The 26,514-nt window shown below is 42.0% G+C and overlaps 1 protein-coding gene and 1 long non-coding RNA gene across 4 annotated transcripts in view; one reads left to right on the forward strand and one right to left on the reverse strand.

Moving 5' to 3' along the window:
* The window catches only part of WDR26 (WD repeat domain 26), a 31,141-nt gene extending 25,989 nt beyond the window's left edge, over window positions 1–5,152 (reverse strand). Inside the window, exons 1-3 of one of the 3 annotated variants that reach the window (XM_041473920.1) lie at window positions 4,912–5,152; window positions 3,271–3,370; window positions 3,099–3,155 (exon numbers count right to left, since the gene is read on the reverse strand). In XM_041473920.1, the coding sequence (XP_041329854.1) occupies window positions 3,099–3,155; window positions 3,271–3,351 (138 nt within the window). In that variant the 5' untranslated portion in view covers window positions 3,352–3,370; window positions 4,912–5,152. Of the gene's footprint in view, window positions 1–3,098; window positions 3,156–3,270; window positions 3,371–4,911 lie in introns of those variants that run through there. The other 2 variants (XM_041473918.1, XM_041473919.1) reach the window with 2 other exon arrangements.
* A 1,286-nt stretch (window positions 5,153–6,438) lies between these two features.
* Window positions 6,439–26,016, forward strand: LOC121357004. Its single transcript, XR_005955663.1, has 3 exons — window positions 6,439–7,111; window positions 24,835–24,963; window positions 25,794–26,016. It is a non-coding gene; the product is annotated as an uncharacterized LOC121357004 (long non-coding RNA).
* Window positions 26,017–26,514: the final 498 nt, after the last annotated feature.

Genomic DNA, 26,514 nt, shown 5'->3' on the forward strand with positions numbered 1-26,514 from the left:
TAGATTTTGGAGTTATTTTCAACCTATGTATCTTAACAAGCTCCACAACAGTTTTATTAATGTACTAGGAGTCCAAAATAAGTAAACATTGCTGAAACAACTGCTCTTTGAAATGAAACAGGTGACTAAAATACATGGTGAAATTATCAGCAGATTTTCAAAACAAACTCAAGACAGCAGCTATCTACTTACAGCCTGCAGAAGTAAGACCTCAGTTTTCTCTATCCTGTAGTCTTTTACCATGACAGTTTTGTAAAACACTGATGGAAAGCAGTTTAAAAAATACAAAACTTAAATGCCCTGATATGTAAAGGGCAGAAAACATTGTGCTCTACAGAATTCCACAAGGAATTTAATGAGGCTTCAACCATACCAAGTCCTACTACACAGGGAGTAATTAACTCCAGTAGGGAACTGCCCTTAATGCTGGTAGCAAGAGGGACACCATGCAGGCAGGTGGAGCACTTTACTCAAATGATAATATTTAACTCACTTTTTAGATTGTATTGCCTGCTGCAGGCTGTATACCTCTGGAATAAGTAAAGAGAACAATCTGAAGGTATTTTCTGGATGACTGTAGAGGAATAATCCCAAAGTTCCTTCCTAGGTGCAATTAAGTACCCAAGACAGACAGATGCCATCACATGCCTGAGTAGCCCCAAAGTAAGCAAAACCTCAGGCTGGCTTGAAGTTGGTGTTTTCTAACTGTTACTGAAGTAAAAACATCATGCTTGATTCAATTATAAAGTTTTCCTACAGATTTTCTAAGACAGCTGTATCTTATATGCTGGACAAGTAAACATGACTAATCACATACTGTACAGCACTCAGTTGTGTTAACAGAAATAGAAATAGCAAACTGTCCTGTGTGCTGCCACACCCTCCTTCCCCCCATAACAACACACTGCATCAAAGCCTTAAAAATTGACAGCAGCCACTTCATATTTAGTGTTTTCACCTGTAGAACTTAAAGTACTTTGCAGAAATCAGGAAATTAAACATAAGTAGGATTTTTTTAATACATATGCATCTCCCTTCACTGACCAGACATTTCAAAAGCAACTGTGTATCCTGGTTATTTTGTCCAGGTCATATTAACTGTAAGAAAAAAAAAAAACACAAACCCACCCAAACCACAAACCAAAAACAAACCACAAAACACACACCCTACTTAGTTAAATACTCCCTGTGTCATCTAAATTTTTAGGTACCCATTCTTCTTGTATGCACACATTTTTAAAACATCTAGTCACAAAGTGTGAGTCACAAGTCAGGAAACTCAAAATCCAATTTTCTATTTTTAAAGAGCTACCTGCAGCAGCACGTTGTTTGGACTTTTCCTGATCAAGACATTTATCACCATCATTAGCTCTGACTTTACTGCAGTGGGGAATACCGACAGAGCATAAAGCATCCCTCCTTACCTGTAATGATCTCTCTCTAACTTCCCAGCACTAATACCCACCCAGAACCTCAACCATGTGCACAAAAGCTGGACAAGGAGGGAGGAGGAGACTCCACGCACACAAGCTCAACTTATCCTTGCAAATAATGCTGTCTTGCACATGTAAGATATTCAAAACTGTTATCTGTTTTAAATTATATCAAGTTACTATAAAGAAGACCAACTTTAAAAAGAGAACAGTTAATATTGGTTCAGGTAAAGTTCAGTCTAAACCAATGTGTTTACTGCACCAAGCTTTACGGAATCACTTAAGATAGCAATATTAGAGAATGCTCTTGGAGCCCTTCAGAACAACAGAAGAACATTATTTTTTCTCAACTTGACATCTCCAAAGAGTACAATGTTGATAACTCAATTAAATCTCTTGACTCACTAACATGCAAAACATTTGAATACTACAGACAAACATTATAACTTCAGAACCCATGAGAATTTGTTTCAAATGACCATTCATATTCCAATATAGCAGTTCCATACTTTCAGGCTGCACAAACTGTTGAAAAGTGCATGCAATATTCTCAACTCCTTCAGGTCTTTGACAAAAGAGAAAGTGAGCTACTGGCCGGTCTAATTAAGAGGTGCTAAGCTTTGACCAAAGTAATAGAACCAAATGTAAACGTCTGTCAAGTACCCTCTGATGTTTTGTTAAACATCTGTTTTTCCTACTTCATTTCCTGTTCTCTCTTTCTCTCCCTCCCCCACCGGACAGGAAATTGTCTTGACAACAAATGAATCAGCTAGAAGTGGAACTAAGCAGCCATCAGCTGATTCCTCATTGTTTACAGTCACAGACACTTCAAAAAGCCTTGATACTGTTTGCTTCCTAAGTGACCATAGCTGTTGTAACTTCATCTCATTAAAATAAACGTTCAAACACAAGAGAACAAGCTCTTTGAAGAGCCAAGTGATGATTTATATCTTGAGATAGAAAAATCAAAACAAGAAACACTTTACTCAAAGCAACTGAAATCATAACAACATGTATTGTGGTGTCAAGTCACAGGATCCACCAACCTTCTATTTCTAGGTTTATCTTTTTAAAAAAAAAAAAGCCACCCAAAGAGAAAAAGCTCTAAATAAAATCCCAAACAGCAATACAAATGCATTTGCTCTTTAAAAGCCATCTGGAAAAGCAACAGTATTGTTCATGGTCTATAGCAGCCTCTATATTCTTGTAATGTACTATTACAATGCCAACTCCACATTATTATTAGTGCATTTTATTTCTAAACTTCTCTTCCCTCAAGAACACCTAACTCCTATAAACACAGAGACTGTGAGAAGTATTTCAAGGTTGAAATTAGTATTCAACATAGGCAGTTTCTACAGAAACTGACCTATTTTAGGACTGTGACAGGGTTTATATTTTATCAGTTAGGTACGTTTAATAGAGTTTTAAAATTCAGTACACCAAATCTTAGCCTCAATACTTTTGGGCTGCCTATCTCACATTCTACAACAGAATAAAAAAAAGTTCCGATTAGTATGACGTTTGAGATAGCATGCAAGCAGCTTAAAAGTAAACAAAAAAGAGAAAACAAGAACTATGGACAACCAACTCCATAGTGAAAGATTACACCACTACAATTAGTCCAACTACACAGCTCTGAAAGAGTTCAAGTGTGCCTCTTACCACAATTGCATGCGGAGAATGCACTAAGGCCTTAAGTTCATTCAGGTCGTTCTCAGCCTGCAGAAATCGGCATAAGAGAAAAAAAAGTATATAAGGAGGGTGAATTTTGAATTCTCTCACAGATACTATAATTTCAACAGTGGTTAATACAGTCCTATAAGCCCTACGTTACCTTATCCCATTCTCCTTCCATGACATGATTGCGGAATTTGGTAGCTGAAGGATGTTCTAAACGACATCCTGACTCTTGCATGAGGAGATCAACAGTCTGGCTGCAGGAGAGATACAGTGTAAAAAAACCCGACCAGTTTCACCCTCACAAATACACCGCCTGCTATGACAACAGTTTACCACACTTTAAAGTAACTTTAATAAAACAAGAATACGATGACCAGATTCAGATGCTTGTTCAAGAAGGTGATCTCAGTTGCCTGAGACATGTAAAAAGCTACCTCTACCTAAAGCAAGTTGTCAAGGAGCTTGAAAGCTTTGCTGAAGTACCATAAAGTATGTGACTTACCAGCCACCACAAACAGCCAGCCCTGCACAGAAGATAAACTTCATGAAGGGAGATACAGTCTAGAAAGCTGTCAGCTACTGGCTGCCATCCCCTGCCCCCTCCCTACCTCCCCCCTAAAAGAACAAGGAGAGCTACAACATCTGGCACAGGCCTAATTTTTTCTTCTTCATCACTTCTTAAAAGACTGCCTCCTTAAAAAAAAATAAACAAACTCAGGAACCTGTAGCCCTCCCCCTTTTATACTAAAAATAGCTTATTTACTGTGGTGTCATCTATGAATAGTCACGAGTTGTCTGCTGCTGTAAACTTGCCTCTTGTGTCAGAGGCAATTTATTTTATGGAATATGTTCTTTATAGCTGACCCATTCTGCAGTGTTTTGAAGACTTCTTTTGTGGCTACATAAGCACTTCGCAGGACTTCTCTACCCTCCTTCCAAAATGATGACATACTGGCTAGCTTTAGCTTTACTCACAAAGCACTATGATTAAACACTTAAGACTTCCCCTATTCCACGGGGAAATTATTTTCTCCATTCTGATTTTAAGGAAGGGCCAACATTCTCATTTCTTGTTTACAAGTAAGATTATTAGCAAAAACACGCACCCAGCACAAATCTTGAGAGGCCTTCACAATTTAGAGGGCCAAAGGTTTCCAGAGCGAAACCAATCGGCCTGCTTTAAGTGGCAGTTTACTTTGTGTCGCTTCCTCCGAGCTGACAAGCCAAATCTTGGAGCTCATCTGCGAAAAGCCGCCCCCCCACGCCCAGCTGCGGGCTCCATTATGTTTACCAGATAACTTCTCCCCCACTAACACATTTGTATTGATCTACCCTTATCGGTGTGCAACTCGACTTCCATATTGCCATCCCTGGCAAGGGAACCTCCTGTCCTGTCCCTTCGCTAGACACCGGCACGGGCTTGGAAAACACAGCTCCGGCTCCATTTTTCCGGCAGCGGGCCTGCCCCACCGCTCTGCCTCGCAGCCGGGCACTGCTCTCCCCTCGCCGGAGACCACCGGGCTGCGACACCGGGGCAGTTCTGGCCACCAACCCCCGCTCCCCGCCGGGGGTCCCTTCCTCTCCCCTCCTCCTCCCCGCTCCGGGCTGCCCATCCTCCACCGGGACCCCGCGCCGGACCCTCCCCGCGGACGGAGCGGAGGGCGGCGGGGCGTATGTGCGGGGCTGCCCCGGCCCCGGGGGGACCCTCCGGTCAGGGTGCCGGAGGAAACGAAGGAAGGAAGGAGCCTGTCCCCCGCCCCGGCCGCGCTGCCCCTCGCCCACCGCGGCCACTTACTTGAGCCCCAGCCCGTGGAGGTGCTGCCCGATCAGCCGGATCACGTCCTCGTCAGACTGCGAGAGCCGCTTCTTCTTCTTCAGGGCGCTGCCGCTGCCGCCGCCGCCCCCCAGTTCGGCGGCGGCCGGGCCGGGCCCCCCGGCGGCGGGCACCCCGTTGTTGACGCCGAGCCCGCCGGGGCTGCCGCCGCCGGGGCCGCCGCTGTTGGCCGAGGGCAGCAGCCCGCGGAGCGGGGCCCTGCGCCCGCCGGGGGTCCCGGAGGCAGCGCCGCCGCCCGCTCGGGGCTCCCTCTGGCGATGGCGGCCGCCGCTGCCCTGAGCCCCCGCCCGGCAGCCCCAGGCGCCCGGCCCGCTCCGCTCGCTGCCCGCCGGGTTTGTCTCCTCTCAGCCCAGCTGCACCTAATGGAGTCCGGGCCGGGACGTCACAGGAAATTCCTGCACTGCCCCCTACACACACTTCCGCCGCCCGGGGCTGCGGTGGGCACGGCCCCACGGCTGCCGGGGGGCGGCGGCGGGGCGGCCCCCGGCGGGGACGGGGACGCCCCAACGGCACCGCCCGGCTCGCCGCCCGCCCGCGCGGGGTCCCGCGGCGCCTGAGGGGGCCCTGGGCGTCGTGCCCGAGGGGCCCCCGGGGGTCTCGGGCATGTGCCCGGTGTGTGCCCGCGCCGGGCTGCGAGAGGGGCGAGGGTGGTCCCGCAGGAGGTGCGGTGGGTGCCCGCTGCCACGACGTGTCCCGGTGGGACCGGCCGTCCCTGGGACACCGTGCAGGTGACCGGGTAATTTCCGGCCTCAGGTGGTTTCCTGATGCAGTTTGGACGGGGAGAAATGGGTGCAAAATGAAAGAGGAGGAAATTAGGTTGGGTGTGTGGAAGAAATGCTTTTATGTGAGAGTGATGAGACACTGGAGCAGGTTGCACAGGGAGGCTTGGATGCCCCGGCCCTGGATGGGCTTTGAGCGAGCTGGTCTAGTGGAAGGTGTCCCATCCCATGGCAGGGGTGTTTGGAATGGGATGGTCTTTAAGGTCCCTTCTAACCATGATCCTACAATTCTGCATTTGGGAGTTTGTAAAAAAGGAAAGTGAAGTCGCATCCTGGTGTTGCACAGGTTGGTCACTGCAAGGTTTCAGACCTGCTGACGGTCTTGTCTCTTGTAGTCGCTGCATGCATGGGCATGGAAAAAGGGGGGAAATCTACAGCAGTTTTGCTGTAGATCTCACAGGAATGTTGAGAGTTGGGGCACATTTGTCAGGACAGGCTGTCAGAAGACTGTGGGAATTTTAAGGGTCCCCGTCTCTGCCCTGTGGTCTCTCTCTGCTAACCCTCCTGTGTGGTGGAAGGCAAACTCAAATCCTGAGCCAAGCCTCTGGTCAAAAGTCATGAGATGAGTGAAATCTTGGTCTTTAAAAATAGCATCTTGAAATAATATGTTTTATGTTATTTGATTTAGAGCCTAGAATTTTTATCTTTGGTATGCTCAAACTTTTCTCCAAAACCCAAAGGGAAATAACAAAACTCTTTTTTCCTCATTGAAAGCTGAGGTTAATATCTAAACATCTTCCCCTTCAGAAGCTGAGGTTTTAGGAGTACTGGCTTAGGTTAAACTAGTAAGTTTGAACAACAGTGCTTTGTTTTGAGCGGAACTTTGAAAAAGTCCAACTGAGGGAAGCCACAGGCCCAAGACCAGTGGAGAACTCCATGGAGGGACAAAATGCATGAAAGGAGTGAAACCAGAGAAGGAGATGAGACCTCATGGAGGCCTGGCCAGCTGAAGTAGATACCTTGGCCCTGTTTAGAGGCTGCAGAAGATATTTGGCTGATAACAGCTAAAGCACTCTTACATCAGAGGGAGAGGTTGGAAAGGGCTTCGTCCCTGACCTTTGCCCAGGTGTGGCTGTAGGGTTAAATTCAACATCAGTCTTGCAGAGAGGGGAATGTTGATTTTGTGTTTTTAGCTCGCCAACCATTGCTGGAGAACAGAAGGCTTGTGTTTTAGTCACTTCACTGCTAAATATACTCTCATTTCCATTGTTCTGTGTTTTCAGCATTCTTGACTTCTTTCTTGGTCTTCCCCAGATGCCATCACTGCATCCATAATTCAAAGACTTGGGTAAAGATGACAGGAACAGTTACAGAGAGCAGCACAGACCCTTTGAAGGCACCTAAAAGTGAACTTTAAAGATCAAGACTAGGTTTTCACGAAGGTAAAGTTGCTCATCATTCTTTCCTGCCCTGTGCCTCAGTGTCCAGGGGAAGGAGATGGTAAAAACCCCTTCCCACCATCTGCTCCTGTTGTCCCTTGTCACCTATGCCTTTCCTGGTTGCAGAGGTGGTTTTTACTTCTCCTAGACTTGCTCTAGTTACCAGGAGGGGATCTTGGAAGACAGGTCTGGGTCTGGCACAGTCATAGGAAAAAGAGAATTGTGAAAGGGGTAATGGCACCATGCTTTGTCAGTTTTTCATCAGCTAAGCCCTGATTTGGATCTGATTCTATTCTGCAGCCAGATGAGAGAGGGCAAATTTAATAAACCAAATAAGTGTGCAGCTTTTTGAGCAATTAGAGAATCAACTGGTAAATACAAAACATGTCTCACTTGTGACAGATGACTCTATTACAATAACAGAAGTATGAGTTCATCCTATTCAGGCATCTTTAAAGTTTCCCAAAAGTAGGGAATTAATTCTCCAATTCAGCTATAAAAAATGACAATCTTATAAACACCCAGAAGATGAATTTTGAAGAGAAATTTTGGCAACCTTAAATACAGTTGTAGTACCAGCCATGTTACTGAAGCAGAGTTTCAATACATAAGTGTGCAGAATATGTACAATTCTGACTATATTGTATTTCAGACAACTACCTATTGTATAGTTCCACATCTCTAATAGAAAAAATGTTGCAGAAATACTTCTTATTTATTGTGATAGTTTAGAAAACCAAAGAGACCAATCACTCTCTGTCAAAAACAATAAATGAAATTACTGATGTAGAATATTTTTAACTAGTGTTACTCTTAAGTGTAAGAAATCTGACTTGGGACATTCCAGACTAAATACAGAGGATGCTTGAGAAGCAAGAAACACTTCCATTTTCTTGGTCTGGAAAGTCAGAAAAAACAACCATTAAATTTCTTGTTTATGAGCTGGCTAGAACTAATAAACTTTGGCTAATTTAGGTCTTTTTTTTTTTAACTTTTTTTCCCCACCATTTTGTTTTAGAGGAGGATGGAGCACATAGTCCAGATCTGAATAATAGGAAGGAACTCTCATTAAGGGCCTGGGTTATTTGATAATAACCATGTGAGGCTGCTTCAGCAGAGCTGTAATACTACAAAATATTGGAGAAAATCCTCGAGAGATGGATTAGCAGTCAAAGCTGAATGCTGAAGGTAGTTAATTGTTTGATTCCCTATCAGGTGTGTATACTTTCCCTTTTCTTCTGCATCAAATTTGAGGTTACTGGAAACAAACCAACTAACAACAAAGAACAAAGGAAGAAAGAATAATTTAGAACAATCACATTTTCCACAGTACCAGCTAAATAAGTGCTTGAACAGGCACCTGGATATGCTTGCCACTTCCAAAAAATGAGATAAGGATGAAAGATAAGCACCTTCCTTAAACAGCATTTTTAGAAATCATTCACCAGATAGTAAGCATATTACACTGGTGTGAGATTCTTCATCACTTCATGCAGAGGAGGATGGTCAGTATTTTAGTGGAGGAGTGGAATATGGAAAGCCAAAACCTGGCTGGAGTTGCAAATGAAGGACGTGAAGGGCAACATAAAGAGCTTCTACAGGTGATTTGGCAGCAAAAGGAAGACAAGTGAATATGTGGGCCTGCTGCAGGACTGGGTGATTAAACTGGCCATAAAGGTCAAGGAAAAAGAAGAGACCTCTTTCATCTTGGGCTTTGCTGGGAAAAAACCCTTTCCCATCTCCCAAGCTCCTGTGGCTGGTAGCAGGGGTTGGGCAGAGGAGGGAAATTCCCCACAGAACATCCACTCTGTCACAGTGGGCATATACAAGTCCACTGGACCACATGATCAACACTCATTTGAGTGTTGAGAGCTGGCCAGTTAATTTTTGTGCTCACACCCTGTGACATTGGAAAGTCCATGGCATTTAAAGACTGCAGGTGACTGAACAAAGGCTAATGTTACATGTTTTAGTTCAGTTGTGTCTGACCCAGTGTCACTGACTTTGGACTTAGTGAGCACAGGGAAAGCAGAGGATGTCGTTCAAGCTTGTCTTTGTGAGGGCTTTTGCTGGACTTCTCAATACTCTTATAACTGGGGAGATGTGGGTGAGGTGGGCAGACCCTGGGTGTGGAAAACTGGCTGTACCCCCAGGCTTGTGTGTCATTGGTTTGAAGTCTTGTCTGATGCCCCGTTAGGAGGGGTCAGGGATCAATACTGGAGCGAGTCTTGTTTGGCAAGGTCACCGTGCAGGGGGTGGTACAAAGTGCACCCTCAGCAAGTTTTCAGCTGCTCCCCTTGCCAAGCTGGGGATGCACAGGAGGCCACCAGTCAGAGCAGGCTTGCCAAGCTGCAGGAGTGGGCCAGTGAGAACCTCGAGTTGGTCAGCAGAGACAAGGGCAAAGTCCTGAATGTGGGACAGGCTGCAGGATGCTACAGGCTGAGAACCAGCTGGCTTGGAAGTAGCCCAGCGGAAAAGGGCCTGGCCATCCTGGTGGACAAAAGAAATTCCTCATGGGATTTCAGCACCTGCAGGGCTGCATTCTCCATATAGCCAGCAGACAGGAGCTCTGTGTGCAGCACTGGTGAGGCCACACTGCATACACACTGTCTAGTTTGGGAACAGCCAGTTCAGCAGAGGCTGCTGAGGCTGTAAGGGGCTGAAGCACATGCTGTGTGAGGAAGTGGGTTTGGCCACAGTAGGATCTAATTACAATGTGCACCTTCCCAAAGAGAATTATAGGGAAGATGGCACAAGGCTTCTCTCTGAGATAGTCACCAACAGGATGAGAGATAAAAGTGAGAAGCTGCAGCCAGAGATACACCAATTGTGTGTAAGAAAACAAAAGTTCAAAGTGAGAGTGGTCAAGTAGCAGAACATTTTCCCTGAGTGGCTGTGGATTTTTCCATCCTTAGAAACAAAACTAGAGAGGACAAGACTTTGAGCAACTTAGTTTATCAATCATTGAAGATAGCTGTGGAGAGAGCAGGAGGTTGAAACAGTGACCTTCAAAATATCTTGCCCAACTTTAATTTTGCTGTGATTATAAATATACTTTCTACAAGACTATCCTTGTGTTGGTGGGGAACAGTATTGGTGACTGGATAATTGTCATGTCTCAGGGGTTACTGATATTACATCCCAAAGCTTCAGTACAGCCATCATGTTGCTTTGTAGCTGAGCTTGCATAGTGAGGATAAGGGCAGTAGTGCTATTGTTGCAACCTAATTAAATATTAGGTAATCACACAGTGTCTCCTGTCCACCAAATTCATGTGCATACACTGATGTTGACCTCTGCACTCTCCTGGGTAAGCACAGCGTGCTGTGGTCACAAAAATAAATGTCACAAAGTGCCAGGGATCCCATGTGGTACAGAATGTCCTGTTTAATACAGGGTGTGTTGTATCATTACATGGTCAGTGCAGTTTCTCATAGGAAGTGCATACATGGCATGGATTTCCCTGTATTTCCGTTGCCATAGGTGTCTTTCTGGATGTGCAGAATGTATTGGGAGAGCTCAGACTTTTCTGTAAGGACAGATAAAATGTGCATGTTCAAGGGGTGTGCTGCCAGATCGGTACTTACTGTGGAAGTTCTCTGAGCAAGACAATATTGCATATGCTGTGAACCTGACATGTCAGACTTGCTATGCATGCAGGATCTGTCTGTCTGGGACTATTCTAGATATCACCTTGCAGAATCTGTCTATGTATCCTCTGATGGATCAGGCTTTTTCAGATATATTTAGAAGTCAGGTGTGGCCAGGATTTGAAAAGGCAGTAGGCCACCATGTCAGTGCTGCAATGGATTGCACTGGACAGAATAACAGCGTGCTTGGATTTTTCTCTTTTTTTTCCTCTTCATCTTGATAGGTGTAAATGCTACTCTAACACTTATGAAATCCCCTTCTGACCACTGTGTGCAGCAGGAGCTGGCAGATATTCCACAGAAAAGCCAATCACTGATTTTATTCCATGGAGGATTCCAAGCTTCTTGTTTCTTGTGGTCTGTGTTCTTTAATATCGGCGTGTTGATTTCATGTCCAGGTCTCAGATGGGTTTTCAGTGTTTTTATGTGAGATTAGATTTGTCCTGCTGTTGTTGCAGTTATTTTACTTTTCCTACTTGAGGACTGCTCCCCTGCCTTTTATTTTGTGCTGGGCTCTCAAGGTAATTGTTATTTCAGGCTTGTTAATTGTGTCTGCCAACTCCCACATAGCTCCTAGAGCCTAACCCTGAGTGGGATGGCACACCACCTTCTATTGCCTATCCTTGGAATTAGGACCTGTCTCTCCCAGAATGACATGTACACTTGGCCTTTCTCTAGGCAACTGCAATGAGCTCTCACACCTGGAACTAAACAGTCAAGACCAGGCATGCAGACTGCAGTATCTCATATCCACTCTGGAATGGGCAGAGGGGAAACTATTACGTAATCACCAGAAGATTACATCTTAACATTAGGCTTGTGAATAGCTCCTTGGAGCCCTGGGATTACTTACTAATTTTTTCCCCTTCTTAATCAGAAATATATGGTGTTCCAATCCCATGTTTAAAAAAGCAAGTGAACCAGACCCTCCTTACTCTGGGCAAGAGATTAAAGGCTAGTGTCACAAGAATGTCATTGCACTATTTAAGTGCCCCTTATTTTAAGGGAAATCATTAGTTTTTCTTGTAACTGTACCTTTACTTAAAATACAACTTCCTGTGCAAGCTCCTCCTCCGTTGTTGGTGAGTAGCATTTACATGACAAATAAAGAGCCACAAAATTAGAGAAAATATTCCTTTTTGTGGCTCCATAGATTTATGTAGTAAAAAGTCTTCACTACTTCATCTAATGTTTTCTGGTACATCAGCTCTGGCTCTTAGTCTCAGACTTAAGACCTCAGGAAGTTTCAAATACCTACTCTGATAAAGAACTCAAGGCATCAGCACTAGTCCAGCACAAAAATACTTTTTCTGCATGCTTGGAAGAGGGTGTTGTTCCAGGACTAGACTGGCCTGAGATGCAGGAGTGGGCAAGAGCATTGCATGGTACTGAAGACTGATCACTCAGGCTTTCAGGAGGATGCTCATGCAAGGCACAAGTTCTGTCTGAGGCTAACACCAGGCAGTGAGGTGTTAAATCCGTGTGATCCAATAACTTTTAAGCATCACATTTTGATTTCCAGAAGAGTTTCTTCAGATCCTTTTCCAAAGGCTCTTAGTATCAGAGAGTTCAGTTTTTTTGTCTTTGACTAGTATATTTGGGTCTTTTGTACTAAACCAACCTGATTTCTCCAATTGAAAGTGTAACATTCACCAAATTTTCTATAACATTTGGGGTTATTTGAAGAGGGTACAATCTGTGGAATGTAGGCAGAGATAATTTTTTACTGAGACTTATTTGGAGCAACTAATATACCTGAGTTGTTGCCTCATAAATGGTATAATAATTTCAAATACATGCAGATTAAACCTTTATGCTTTTGTGGCTTCTCTCTTAAAGAAGAGTGCCAAGATGGTTTCTGAAGCATGGTGTGGTAGGTAGGATTTACTGATGCTCATTTGGCTGCATTACTCATCACCAGTTGGACTAATGGGCACGACACCCTAGATATTGTCATTCCTATTTTTATCCAGCAGGACACGTTGATACAATAGACACAACTACATCTGTAGAATTTCCAAGGTAGTTCCTCATTTTCTATAAATACCAACGCCTTCTTTGTCAGTAACTCCGATTTAATCGCGCTTCTTCGGAGCGCCACGTCTGAGAGAGGAGTGTGTCCTGCTGGATACTGGCATTAGTAGGGAAGTAGTTCCAGCTGGAAGGAGGAAAGGGGAGTTTTGTAAAATTAGCATCAAAGGCTGGGTCTTTTAAATATTTCAGTGCATGCATAGACATACTTCTGTGGGCAGCACTGTTTACTGTGTTTTCACAGTTGGAACCTGGTTTGATAGATTATAACAAATCTGTCACCTCGGAGTAACTAATTATATTGCACGCTACGGCCTTTCAAAACCTCACAAATGCATCCTGAAATGAGCTCAAGCTTTCTGTCCTGAAAGACAAAGACTCCTCTCCCTGAAGCTAAAAGAATACCCATGTGTTGTTAGGAGTCCCCTGCCAAGGATGTGCAGTGCCAAAGACACAGCTGAACAGAACTAATTTCATTTTGCCAGGAGCATTGACACAAATGCAAAGTAGGTAGCTTGATAAATCTGCTTTGCTGTTATTGTAACAACAGTGTTAGCAGGAAAACCTTGATAGAACTTTCTTTTTGAAAAACATAGTTCATGGCATTAATGTAGCCTGACTTTGTACGTCTCTAAGTTAAGCAGTTGGCCTAGCTATTTTGCTGGGCTTCCTCTGGAGAGGTGGAGGCAGCCACAAAGGTGATTCATCCCAGATCCTTATCATAGGATGGGATGTGTCGCTTTTGGTGTCTTGCAGTGACACTGTGGGAGCCTAGCCCAGCCACGTTAGAGCACATCACTAACTTGTAGGTGAGTAGAGTTAAAAGAGCTGAATTCTGGCCTACATTCTACCACTGTGATTGTAAATTTGGAAATTCAAAGTGTCACATTGGCTGAGAGATGTCAGTGTGCCACTGACAGCTGCAGTGAGCTGTGGCAGCGGAGCACTCACTCCCGTGTTACTGGAGGCCAGCCTGTGGCTCGTGGATTGTGGAGCTGTGCCATCACATCCCTTCTTGGTGATCTGTCATCATCTGTCCTCAAGGTCATAATGGCTCCTAAACCCAGCTGTGGGAGGAAACCAGCCAGCCAGGCATGTTCAGGCCAGTGCTGACAGGTCACCTGAAGAAGCAGGTCTCCAGGGATGTTAGCAGGAAGGATCCAGGATGACCTTTGGGGATCTCTGAGGGTCTAGACCTACCACATCTTATCTTGAAGCTGCTCCCAGGGCTCTCCATCCTCTTGATTCTTCAGGGTACATGTCTTGTGACCCTTGGGCCTAACTAGAGCCTGTGTGCAGTTCCTTGGATGGTAAAGGGTGGTCACTGATGCTTAATTAGTTTTGTTACTTTAAAAATATGCACACTGTTAAAATTATTATGGAAATATTAATCAGATGGACAAAAAGCAAGGTGAAAGCTTAAAAACATTTTCCTGATTAAGTGCAGTAAGCATTCTGTGTATACAGAACTGCCAGCCTCCCCACCATCTCTCATCCTTTGTAAAAATAAGGAAGAAATACAAGTAATCCATCTTGAAAATAAAGCCTTTTCAACAAAACTCTAAAATAGGCACTTTTGTTCACTAAGCCCATTCATTTTTCCTATTAATTTTTATATTTTATAAGGTCAGTTACCCTATAACACATACTTGCATGCCGCCTCAACAGTATTTTGATAGCATTATTCAACACTGAGAAGAGACTTAGCATCATCTACTTCATTGTTAAAAAGGTTTTAACATGCAGTTATCCTAAAATATCTTGTATAAACACATTATGACTTCCCTGAAATCTTGTGAGTTATTTGATGCTAAAACACCCTTAATCTGTCTTCTACACAGGACTAATATATTATTCTACATCTTACTTTTATAATGTATTAAATATTTGTGATTTATCAATATTGTTAACAAAATATTGATAATTAAATACATTGCAAATATTATGTGAATAATAAGCTACTTATGCTACTTCACATATGTTTGAAAGTTTGTCATAGGAATAGCAATTTTAGCTATGTCTTTCAACAGCTTTAATGGTCTTTATCATTTTACCTATATAACACAAATACCTATAAACATTAATTTGAATTGTAAATAATTTAATATATAAAAATATATATAAACCCTATGGATATTCAGTTTTGAGTTTTTTGACTAGAAGACAGTAAATTGAGGCAGATTCAGATTGTCAACAACTGCTTCCACGACTTGGCTTTTGAAACAAGTCTTGATGAATAATATTGCATAGTTATTGCACTATCAAACATTTTCAAAAAATAATTAAAGTAGTAATTTTTTTTAATTAAACCGTCTAGAATGCTCAACCTGCTGAATTTTACATTGGACCTTTGTATTCCTTAGGGAGTAACACTAGCAATCTTTCAAAAGGGAGCATTTTCAGGGGCAAGTCAATATAAAATCTCTGAGATAGGGAAATTTTGCTGCTTGGATAAACATAATCAAAAATAGAATAGTAGAAATCATGTCTTCTGTGGTGTTCAACCTGTGCTGACTTATGCTTTTTGTTTCTTTATCACAGTTTCTATATCAGACTGATACCAGTCTTCTCATTTCTAAAGATGTTTTTGTTAAGGGTTTTCGAGTTCACCTATCATTTTCATTTATCATTACATTGGATTTCTCTTTGTCCAGATCAGGCTGAAATTTTTTCTTTCAGTTTTCTCCAAGGTTTTCATAGGGAGGAAGGAGGATTGTTCTGAGTGACACTGGCACGCAAATAAATAACACTGAAACTTGGAAGAGTGTTAATTAAGAATTATTATAACCTGACTGACCTGACTTGGCATCATGGTATCTTGCCAAACTGGCTCTTTATTCTTACGCGTGTCTGATTTGTGTTTGTGGTGTCAAGCTAATGAGCTCATGGAATTGTTTGGCCTAATCCTGCTCTCTTTACACTGCAGAAGTTTTCTGTGAGGAAGAACAAGGAATATCAAAATGAGGTTCACTGGGTATGACTCATGGTGATTAGTCCAAGTAGTATTTGGTATAGACTGCTATTTTAGTGAATTCAGGTAGATGAAAAATTTGGGCTATTGTTTGTTTGCCTGCATGAGATTTACATTGTTTCAAGACTGGCTTACACCTGTGTGTAAGCTCTATTGGCTTCAGTGCACATTTTTTGTGATTCTTACCTGTGTGGGGCCACATAGAGTCCACTGAAACAAATTAGAATGTGTTTAAAGATGTAATTAATCAATAATAATGTAACACTCAATTTGCTGTGACTTCTGATCACATTGCCATCATTTTAGCTCTGCAGAAGAAGAGCAATCTGGGTGGTTGTGAACAAGAAGGACTGGAATCTTAGCGAGGTCTCTGGGTTAAAAGAGAAGAAGATCTTATCTTTATATCCATTTATGCTACATAGACATCAGAAGGCTGTTTCTTAGAGTCTTTGAAGCGAGATGGCTCTAACAATTGTGCTGTTCCTCATTCCCATTCCCAGAGGGACCCTGGGCTGTGGGCTGGGGCTGTGGAAGATGCAGGTGTCCCCCCTCAGCCCTCCTTCCCTGTGCTCATTATCCGGGGTGGAGCGGCCCGGTGACACACCTCTGCAGCATCTTGTTTTGGAGTTCCTTGGTAGGAGTGCTGTGCTGAGCTGTGCAGCCATATCCTGCATTTAACTATAGGGTTCCATGAGTAATAATTCAGGCAGTTCAACCAAAGTTATTCAGAATATGTAGCACAGGTGATGCAATTACCGAACACACGCTGTGGGACCCCACTCTGTGGCCAGTTCTGCATTCAGTAATTGTCAGTGTGGTTTAACATGTGATCAGCACATTCTCAATATGTTTTGTCACACTGTCCTTTTTTGGCATCTCCTTTTTTTCATGAATTTTTGTAATATTTCAAGAAGAATGCCTCGATTATTCCCTCTGTTTCCTGAGGTATGCAGTAGTAGCCACAGTCTGACATTACATTACACTGCATTATTTACAGTACATAAATGCAATGTCTTTAATGTCCATGTACCAGTAATCCCAGCAGGCCCAGGCAAAGTGAACCCTACTTTTGTAGATATTTAGTTTGAATTTAAGTCTGTCCATGCCCCTGCAAGCGTACAGTTTAGAAAGAGGAGACAAAATGGAAAGGTAACATGGACAGAACAGGTTGAATAGGGGGGATTTCCCTCCCTCAGTAGGTTTATTCTTAATGTTGGCATCAGTCTTTCAAACTATTGGAAGGGAAATTATTGCTGAGAAGTGATGGGAATGGGACAGGAAAGACAAATAGTGGCACAGCAGTGTAAAGAGAAAGAGCAGAAAGAATGCATTTGACTCAGAGAAGCTTTTGGTGACTGACTTCATAGAAATAATACAATAGAAAGTGGAGAAAAAGTCCATGGTCAAATCACATGAGGAGTCAGTCCAAAATTTCCAAATAGGTCGCTGATGTTTGCTGGCAGCTCTTAACTTCAGCTGGAAGAAAAGAGCCTCTTTTCTCCACAAACCAGAATTAATCTGTAATGCTTTTCTCCTCCAACTCAAGTGACTTGTGTTAAGAGGGCAGCTTTGGGACAAGGACCTTGGACCGAGTCCTGTTTGGGTACAGTGGAAGATTTCCAGCTGTATTTTAAAGCACCATTCACCTCTTGTGTCTGAACTGTTAATTTGCAGTGGGGTCACTCCCAGCTTCCACTACTGCTAGGACATTAATGGTCTAAATAACTGCACCTGCTATGTTAATGAAAGTGTGCAGAAAAGCTCAAGTAATTTAGAAAATTATGTATTGTGTTGGGGTGCCAAGAAGGACAGAAAGGTACAAGTGGCAAGAAGTTGGTCAAAAGAAATGGGGATTTCAGATCACTTGCTGTATTATTGCCACAGTGTTAGCAGTGCTGCTAATGCTTTCGGTATTTTACTGACTGTATTCAGCTTTGTAGTTGAATGTGTTGCAGAGTGGGAGGGCTTTTTGACTAAGAGGCATTGGAATAATGTTTATTTTAAAGAAATCCTTCTTATTATTTTGCTGGCAGGTTTTTAAGATTGTGAGATTTGTTTAAGACCAATCCCTAGCAAAAAAAAAAAAAAGTCATTAGGCATCTTTGGATCAAAAAAATCACAGGATAACAGAACTTTAAACAATCCATTCCTTGCTCCAGTCTGCAAACATGAATCATACCAATATGATTCCTGATAAATGTTTGTCTAACCTGTTTTTGAAGTCTTTTGCAGCCTCCTCAAGCAATCTATTCAAGTCCTTATTATGCCTACTGGTAAAAGAAGCCATTTCTAATGTCTAGTCTAAAACTCCCACCTGCAGTTCACACCCATTACTTCTTATCGTGCCATGCTGGGCATGAAGAACAGCTTAATTCTCTTCCTCTCTGCATCTATCTTTTATGTATTAGATAATGCTTGCATTCTCCTGCATGTGCCTTTTTATAATGCTATTTATAATTCCAAAATATTTACAGTGAATGGGATTCTTATGAAGTGGAGAGGAAATAATTGTTTCTCATGTCACTTAATTTTTGAAAGGGAAAGCCTATGGAAATTTTTCCTCAAGTCCACGAAGTCTAGAATTCCACTCCAGTAGTGAACTTCAGAAATGTGCAGTATGGCAAAATCTTACTTGTAGGCTAAATTTGAGAGAGAAATCTCCATTTTGCTGCATTTTCTAAACGAACATAGTTTGTATTAACTCTGATTTTTTTTTTTTAATTGAGGAAGCCATTTTCTCATCTTGGAATGGGTGTGGGTATTGACATTACAGGTATAGGAGTTGGTATTATTTCTGATGATATGAATCCCAATTGAAATGAACCTGGAAAAGTCCCCCAAGCATTTTCTGTTGATAACTGTGACACCCAGTGGTTATTTAAAGAAGTATAAAAATGTCGTACAGTAGGATTGCAGTAAACCTAAAGGCTGCACAAAATACTGAGGTTTATGTAATAAATGTGTGCTTTTAGAGTAGTACTCTTTGGTAATGTGTTCAGATACTAAATTTAAGCTGCTTTAGGAGCTGTGAGGCTTTAATCCATTAGGTTTTTGTTTTGTCATATTTAAAACACACATACACACACATATAAATATATTTATGTATTTACTTGTTCAAAGCTTTTTAATTGTGAGGCTGAGTTTATAACTCTGGTGAAACACTAACAAAAAGTAGCTATGAAGTATAAAATGGCTTTTAATTCTTGTTGGCGAGAAGCTGGCTCAGAAGAAGTCTGGCAGATAAAGGAACCTTGTTTCCTCTCCTTTGTTTGCCACTGACTCATTGTGTGGCTTAGAACAAATTGCTTGTGTGCATGGCTGATAAGTGCTTCAGTCTGTTCATAAAGGTGCAAGGTGTAATTAGTACTAATCTAGGTGGCATTCACCTCCAACCGTTCATGCCAGAGTCAAGAATGATTAAGTTACATGCTGTGTATAATGTCTCATATTTATATTCCAAAGCATAATATTACTTTATGAGCTGTGTTTTATTACAGGGCACTGAATACAGATTTACTCCCATATACCTGGTAAATGAGAAATTAAACCCCATTGTTTAGGGATCACTGACCATTACATATTTACTCTTGCTGGCATGTTTAAAATAAAGGAATGCCATTAAAATTCAGAATATCAGTGCAGTGGACCAAGCAGCAGGTGCCCATTATAAACAGATTGCTATATCTATTGTTTGGGAATGTCTCAGGGAACTGCTGAAGCTTTTTCTTACAGGTAGGAAGAGTTACACAGCAAAAAGGGCAATGTCAGAAGGCATCCCCTTATAAGCCAGGAGATTAGACAGAGCTGCAAAGTCACTTGCTGCCTAAGGCCCTGTTTTGGCTGCATCAGCTGTGGTTATACTGCGTGCCTCAGCAGTGCTCTTCAGCTCCCCAAGTGTGTGCCTTTGTCTTCATCCAGAACTGGGGTGTCATCCGTATTCCCACCCTTTATTCATCTCTACCCTACCCAGTTTTCTTGCAGGGAAACTGCAGCCAGAAGGGGAGAAAATAGACATTCTGGCAAGTCCAGCCATATCAGGGTGAGGAGAGAACCAAGACACACACACACAGAAACACAAGCTGAATGGCTGTGCTGCAGCATCACTTTGCAAGAACATCAATATTATCTATTTCACACTATTTTTTTTATTTTTATGATCATTAGTGTTTCATATTTAATAGGATCACATGAAATATCGAATTGTCATAAGATCCTTAAATGCTGAATTCAGGATAAAAATACCTTAAAACAGCTGCACATCTTGGAGCTTAACTTGTTTATCATGAAAAAAAGCAGGGTTTGGATGTTATTACTTGGAATTCTGTAACATTTAGTAGTCCTTGTTTCACACCTGCTGCCCAGTCTTTACAAGGACACAAAAAGATGGAAACAGAAGAGTGAAAATGAAGTAATGCTTGATAAAGTGCAGTGTTTATTCTGTTGCTAACAGATTGTCACCCGTTGATGTTAAGTGCAGGATGAAGAGTGCTTTTATCTTCCAGCTTCTGATAAGAACAAATGTATGTGATAAAATGTTGTTCTAACAGAGGAATATATCCTGGTGCTTACTGATATATGAGCATATATGAGCATATATATACCCTCAATCCTGGTTTAGTCTCCAGGAGATGGTGAACAGACCTTTTGCTCTTTAACCTAATCCTGAAATACAAATATGCAGAAATGTGGTGTCCCTCCACTGTGTATTCTGTACTCAAATGACTTGAATTCGTGAATTCTGGCTCTGGTCATTGATGCCTACTCTTGGTTTGGTTTTTTGAACTCTACATAGCTCATTTCAATCCTTCCACTAAGGAAGGATTTGGCTAATTGGTTGTGTTGGGTTTTAGTGTTAAAAAGTTTGGTTTTATTCCTCAAAGACTGGACAAATCATGTTAGAAACCAGTTTGTCTTCTGCTTTGTTTATGGCATGTTTTGCTAGCCAGCATAAACAAAGCCTGGGGCAATTTGCCGTCCTATTCTAGACAGGATGTCCAACAAATGGAGTAAGTGCAAAGTCTTCTGTTTACACTGTGAATGGAGTTTGGAGGTTTTTGCTTCCCAGTTCTGGATTCTTTATCCCAAAAGTGATTTCTTATCCTGTGAGGAGAAAACTACAACTCACAGTGCACAAATCTGCATTTTTAGGTAAAAGATATGTAGTAGGTAGAAGAAATGTGTCCCAGTACTTGGATTACCGGAAAAAGAGTATGCTGAGAGAAGAAAGAATTCTGCCATGTATGTTGGTGTTCACCTTAGTTTCTGTGTTGGGAAGAGCATACTTGAAAGACATGAGGAGTGATGTGCTTTATCCCTTCCCACACACTGGGCTTGGCATGCCCTGGAAGAGAGTCTCGCAGTAATTGTTATTTATGGCTGTGGTGCAGCACTCCAGTGGCTCATGAAGTGTCTCTGGTGTCTCACTGAAATGGAATGTTTCAGATACAGACATGAATATCATAAAAGACACTTTTCCCAATAAAGCTGCACCCCTGCTGATTAGGCAGTGCCCTGAGGTCTTGTGATAATAAGATCTGACTTAAACCTCCACACTCATCCCTCTGAACACCTCTCTTCTATGTCAACGCAGCTCTTCCTGCACTCAAGTTCATTTCAACTGTTAAAATTTGTCTCCTCACTCTCAAGAGCATCGAGGTCTGGCTCTTTCCAAGTGGTGGCTGCTAGACATGCATGTTAATTTATTAATTTCAGGGAGAAAACAAGACAAGGGGAGAAAGAAGAGAGCTTAGGAGTGGAAAAGGAGCAAGAAGTGGCTGCAGGAGCAGCCCCACAGCCTGGTGGTAGCAGGGTGAACCACAGTGCTCTGTCGGGAGATCAAAACAAGTGGATCCACCCTCATAATCTTCTTCTTGCACAACCCCTGGCATGGCTGTGTGTGGCTGTGTTTCACACTGAAAAGAGGTGAATAGAGGACAGACCTCTGACTTAAACAACATTTAGAGGAGATAGAAGTGAATTTTTAGACAGTCCCTGCAGCCAGTTTACTGAATAAACTGACAAGTATAAAGGATGTAGTAAGCAAGTTGGTTTTGTATCAGGGTGCAACTAATTTAATAGTTACCAGACCAAATTCCTGCCTTCTGGTGTTTTGAATTCTGAGGTATGAAAATAAAATGTGTGAAGTACAAAATAGGATTTCTAGATGGTGGGAGTGAGCAAGATTTTATTCAGGATGTTTGTTTAAATACTGCTACAGCAGATGTAATACAGATCATAACATCTCACTAAGTCACAGGAGTTCAAGAGTTGAAAATGGCCATTTAAAACTTGTGTGTATAAATAAGTGTCAGGGAAACTGAATAAATTCTTTTCTCTTGAAGTTGAAAAACCTTCTCAGACACTATAAATGACAGAAATTTCATCTTATTCACCAGTAAGCCTTTCCAGAGCAGTCAGTGACTCACAGATTCAATGTCAGTCCTAAAAGCCTTCCAACCTGAGGAGAATATGAAATGATGAAGCATCCTCTGCTGCACATCTGCTTGAAGTACAGCATAATGCTGTTTTAGCACCTGTGATTTCAGCAACACAGGCACCAGTCTCAAGTCACTGAACACCTCTGTTGTGGCAAGACAGGACTGTCCCTTTTCTGTGGAGTTTTTTGCTTAGGTTTGCTTTTTTGGGGTTTTTTTTGGGTTGGTTTTTTTTTGTTTGTTTTTTTTTTCATCTTCTAGCACAGATAGCCAGGGGAGGAAGTAACTGACTGATTGATTACTTGTGACTACTGAATGAAGACACCTTTAAAGAAATGTCTTTGAGCTAAGGCAGACAAAGTCATCACTTGATAGCCTGTTGATTTGCAGAAGGAAATCACTTAAATAGATATTCTTCCTGGAAAAGTCCTGTCTGCTGCTTTGCAGAAGTTCAGATGGAGCGCTGTGCTTTGCTTCATCATCACTTACATTGTGTAGTATTCCTGTAAGAGTGCAAAGAACGGGCAAGAGACCAACAGAGAAATTTTCAAAAGTTAGTGATATAATATCTTGGCCATTGATTATAGCAGGATTCAACCCAGCTGTGCTGGAAATGTGCTCTGTTAGTTTGGACAAGCAATTGCACCCATTGGCACCTCATGGCCTTATTTGATTTAGGACAGAAGGTTGACTATTAGTTTAAGACAATCTGAGACTGTACTGCTGCCAAAGGGACCTTCCTCCCCCTCTTACATCAGACCAGGCACCCACATGACCATACAATAAACTGATCCATCTGAAACCCAGCCTGGGGTGGGGGGAAAGAGGGAGACATTACTTTTTTAAGTCAGAAAGTTAAGCAAGAAGGCAGAAGGTTGCTGGGGCTTATGAAATGGGTGGGGTGGCAACACGGATCTAGGGGGATGGAGAGGTGAGACCACCACCTCTGAGGCAGTGGGATTCAGCAGGTGAGTCTCATCTGAAGTCCCTTTAGCATGCAGTGTGGCCCAAGAAGGTTTGCTCTGGAGAGAGAAGCAGGTTGTGCTGCCTCAGCATTCAGCTGAGTGTGTTGGAGAGGCTGTACTTCAGGTTAGCTCTGGGCTTGTCCCTGTAGGAGCCTGCTGTACTGGGTGTGCTCCTGGAGTGTGTCCCTTCCACTTTAGTTGATAACACAAACTTGTGTAGATGCACCCAGTGTGTATCTGGGGACACCACTGGTACTCATGTTTTTTGAGATGTTGAGATGCTCCCATCATATGGAAGTATTTAGTCTGTTTAAACTCTCCTGTTTGGGTGTGAGAGGCAGGAATATAGCAGAGCTGGTGTTGAGCAAGAAAAGATAGACCACAGGGATTTAGTCTGGTTTTATCCCCACAAGAAACTGAGTCTTCTCTGTGGTTCTGCTTTGAAGCAAAGGAGGTGTGCCAAGGCTGAAGCTCAGCTCTCTGTGTGGCTCCTGTTGGCCATGGTGCACTCAATGTTTTTCCTCTTTGTGGTCCTTCCCAACATAGAGCTCTGCTCTTCTCAGCTCCTGGGTGCTTCACCAAAGCAGTCTGTGAACTCACACTCTAGTTTAAATGTGCCTTTTTGAATAGCATCCTTAATTTGCCCTTTGGGGGTGCTTTGTGCAGTTCAGTGTGTTTAATCACTTACTCATATTTTTCATGGGTCACTCTGGTAGTAAAAGACAGCAGGGGGCACCAAATCTGCATAATTCTGTTAAAATTGCAACATTTAGGTCCGTGCTGATAAAATTTAAGTTATTAGGCATACTTTCAGTTTAACAGTTATTATGCATACCTTCAATTTAACATCTGTAATTTCATTCTAGCACCAATAGTTTCTAAGATACCTCCTTGCTTCTCAAGAGTTGCAGTGCTGGAAGTTGGGGCTGAATTTCCACAAAAGTATACATTTGGGCCAGCAGCAGATTTTCTCCTGCCTGTTGTCATCCCATTTCCTTCCCTACTTAGTGCTGTAGGCTCCAGAATTCATGCCCAGGAAGATACTCTCTCTAATACTTAATTCAGGAAGCTGTTTGTATTTGCTGAATTGGATTAACTGAAGGCTTTGCTTTTCAGCTCCAAAGTATCTGATATTTGCATTGTGAAAAGATCTTGTGCTGAAATCAGTGTTGGACTATCTAAAGGACTTCTCAATGCAAAATGTTTTCAAGCCTAGAATAACCTATGTAGCTGCCTCTGTTCTTTTGGAGAAGCTGGAACTTGACTGTCTTACAGGTTTTTTTAAGAAAAAATCCTTTGCAAAATAAAAATGAAATGCAAAATATATTCTCTAATGGTTATTTGAGAATTGATTTAAAAGTAATCTGTGAGCATGGATCTGATTCAAAAGCCTTCCTAAATTGATTGGTTCACACTCATGAGACAGCTATGGGTACCCTCAAAGAAGCAAACCCTATTATTTATGTATATAACACACAAGTATTATTTGTACTTTGGAAGTGCTTCAGGGTTGGATCCTCATTTGATAACATACAAAAAAAAGTAATATTGCAGTTTGACAGACACTTTTAGAAATCTATTAATTGTGAGCTACTGGTAGTGTACTCAATGTAATGCACTCAAGCCTTGCTGAGATGGTCATCACATGATTTTTTTTTTCTGCCTGCATGCCCAGTCTTGGATTTCTATTCTCCTAAATTTAAAATCCTGCTTTGAAAAATCAGACCATTAAGAGAGAGAAAGAGTCATGCAACTAAGAAGAGAACCTAGGTCTGAGATTTGACTGCTCATTCTGTAGCTTCTGGTAAGTCATTTTAGTGTCAGATTTATAAAATAATTTGGTTATTTGAATTGTAAGTTCAGCTGGGTAGCTGCATGCCTAAATAAGTAACATTTCCAGTCTTTTTAAATCTACTTTAAATGTAATCACTCATTGGATAAAACAGGCAAACAGACCAGCTAAGCTTTCCAGAACAGCATGTTCTTACAGGCAGTTGCTATTGTTTTGGTCAGCAGAAAAAGAACATCTTGTCAGATGACCAAGACTCAGGTGAGAGCAAATAATGTGCATATTAACAGCTTGGTAAGTGTCTAACAGCACCTGTCCTGCTCTGTGCTGGACTGATGGCACATGCTCCACTGAGCTGTGCATGCACAGTCTGCCCAGGTTTTTGGAATTCAGTGACTTGGGCAGATCTGAAATGTTAAAAGTGGGAGCTAGAAGTGTGATTTCCTCCAAGGAGATACAACTGAATTACTCTTCATGATTGGTTTACTGAGCATTTTCTCTTTGGGTTCACAAATCTTGTATTTTTGATTTTGTGGTTTCACAGATTCGCTGACCTTACAACATTATTGTGAAGAGAAGTACATTAAATATTGGGGAGAGTACTAATACTGCCATAATGGGGATTGCATAAATATCTTGTGTAGGTAGACTCCACATTGCCATTGATTTCTTTGGAGAAAATTTACACCCCTGAACTTTTGGCTTCTCACAGTAGCAAGTTAAAATAATGATTTCAAACCCATGTTTTACAGTCATCTGTCAAAAACTATGTGAGACTATAAATAATAGATTTCGATGGTTCCTTAATCATCTGTTGGATTGCTGTGTTTTTTGTGTCTCCATAGTTGTTAAATCTTGTCAGCTGGAACATCTCTGGAAGCATCCAAGGTCAGGCTGGATGGGCCTTTGAACAACTGGATGAAGCAGAAGATATCGCTGGATCTGTGTGCGTGACAGATCTGAAGCTGGGTTATGGAAGCATGGTTTGGTTGGCATTTTTACATTACCATTAATGTCATGTAGGGAACATGCAAGTTTAGTGATGTATTCTCACTTTCATTTCTTTGTAGTTTTCTTAGCTCCCAATTCCTGGATCTGTGTGCATGACAGGGGGTTATGGAAGATGGTTTGGTTGGCATTTTTACATTACCATTAATGTCATGTAGGGAACATGCAAGTTTAATGATGTATTCTCACTTTCATTTCTTTGTAGTTTTCTTAGCTCCCAATTTAAATAACTTTTTGTAGTTTCAGACCATTACATTTTACCCTGTCTGTGGTGGATAGAGAATATTGTATTTCCACAATTACTACCACTTTACATTTACGTTTTCTTGTGTGTCTGCAGAGTTTTCTTTTGGTGGAATGAGTTCAGTTCTTTCTGGCTTATCTACAAGGCCAATAGCTCTAATATCTCCTGATTTATCTCAAATATGTGCATGCAGACTTCAAAAGTGTAATGTCCTGAAATGTCACTTCTTCACAACTTCAGTGCTACTTTTTGGCTTATGCATCCCAGTACAATGTTTTCTGTTTTCATTCTGGATTGATATTCTGTTTGTTCCA

This window comes from Pyrgilauda ruficollis, unplaced genomic scaffold (assembly GCF_017590135.1).
Source record: "Pyrgilauda ruficollis isolate IOZ18807 unplaced genomic scaffold, ASM1759013v1 scaffold31, whole genome shotgun sequence".
In the NCBI taxonomy this organism is placed as follows: domain Eukaryota; kingdom Metazoa; phylum Chordata; class Aves; order Passeriformes; family Passeridae; genus Pyrgilauda; species Pyrgilauda ruficollis.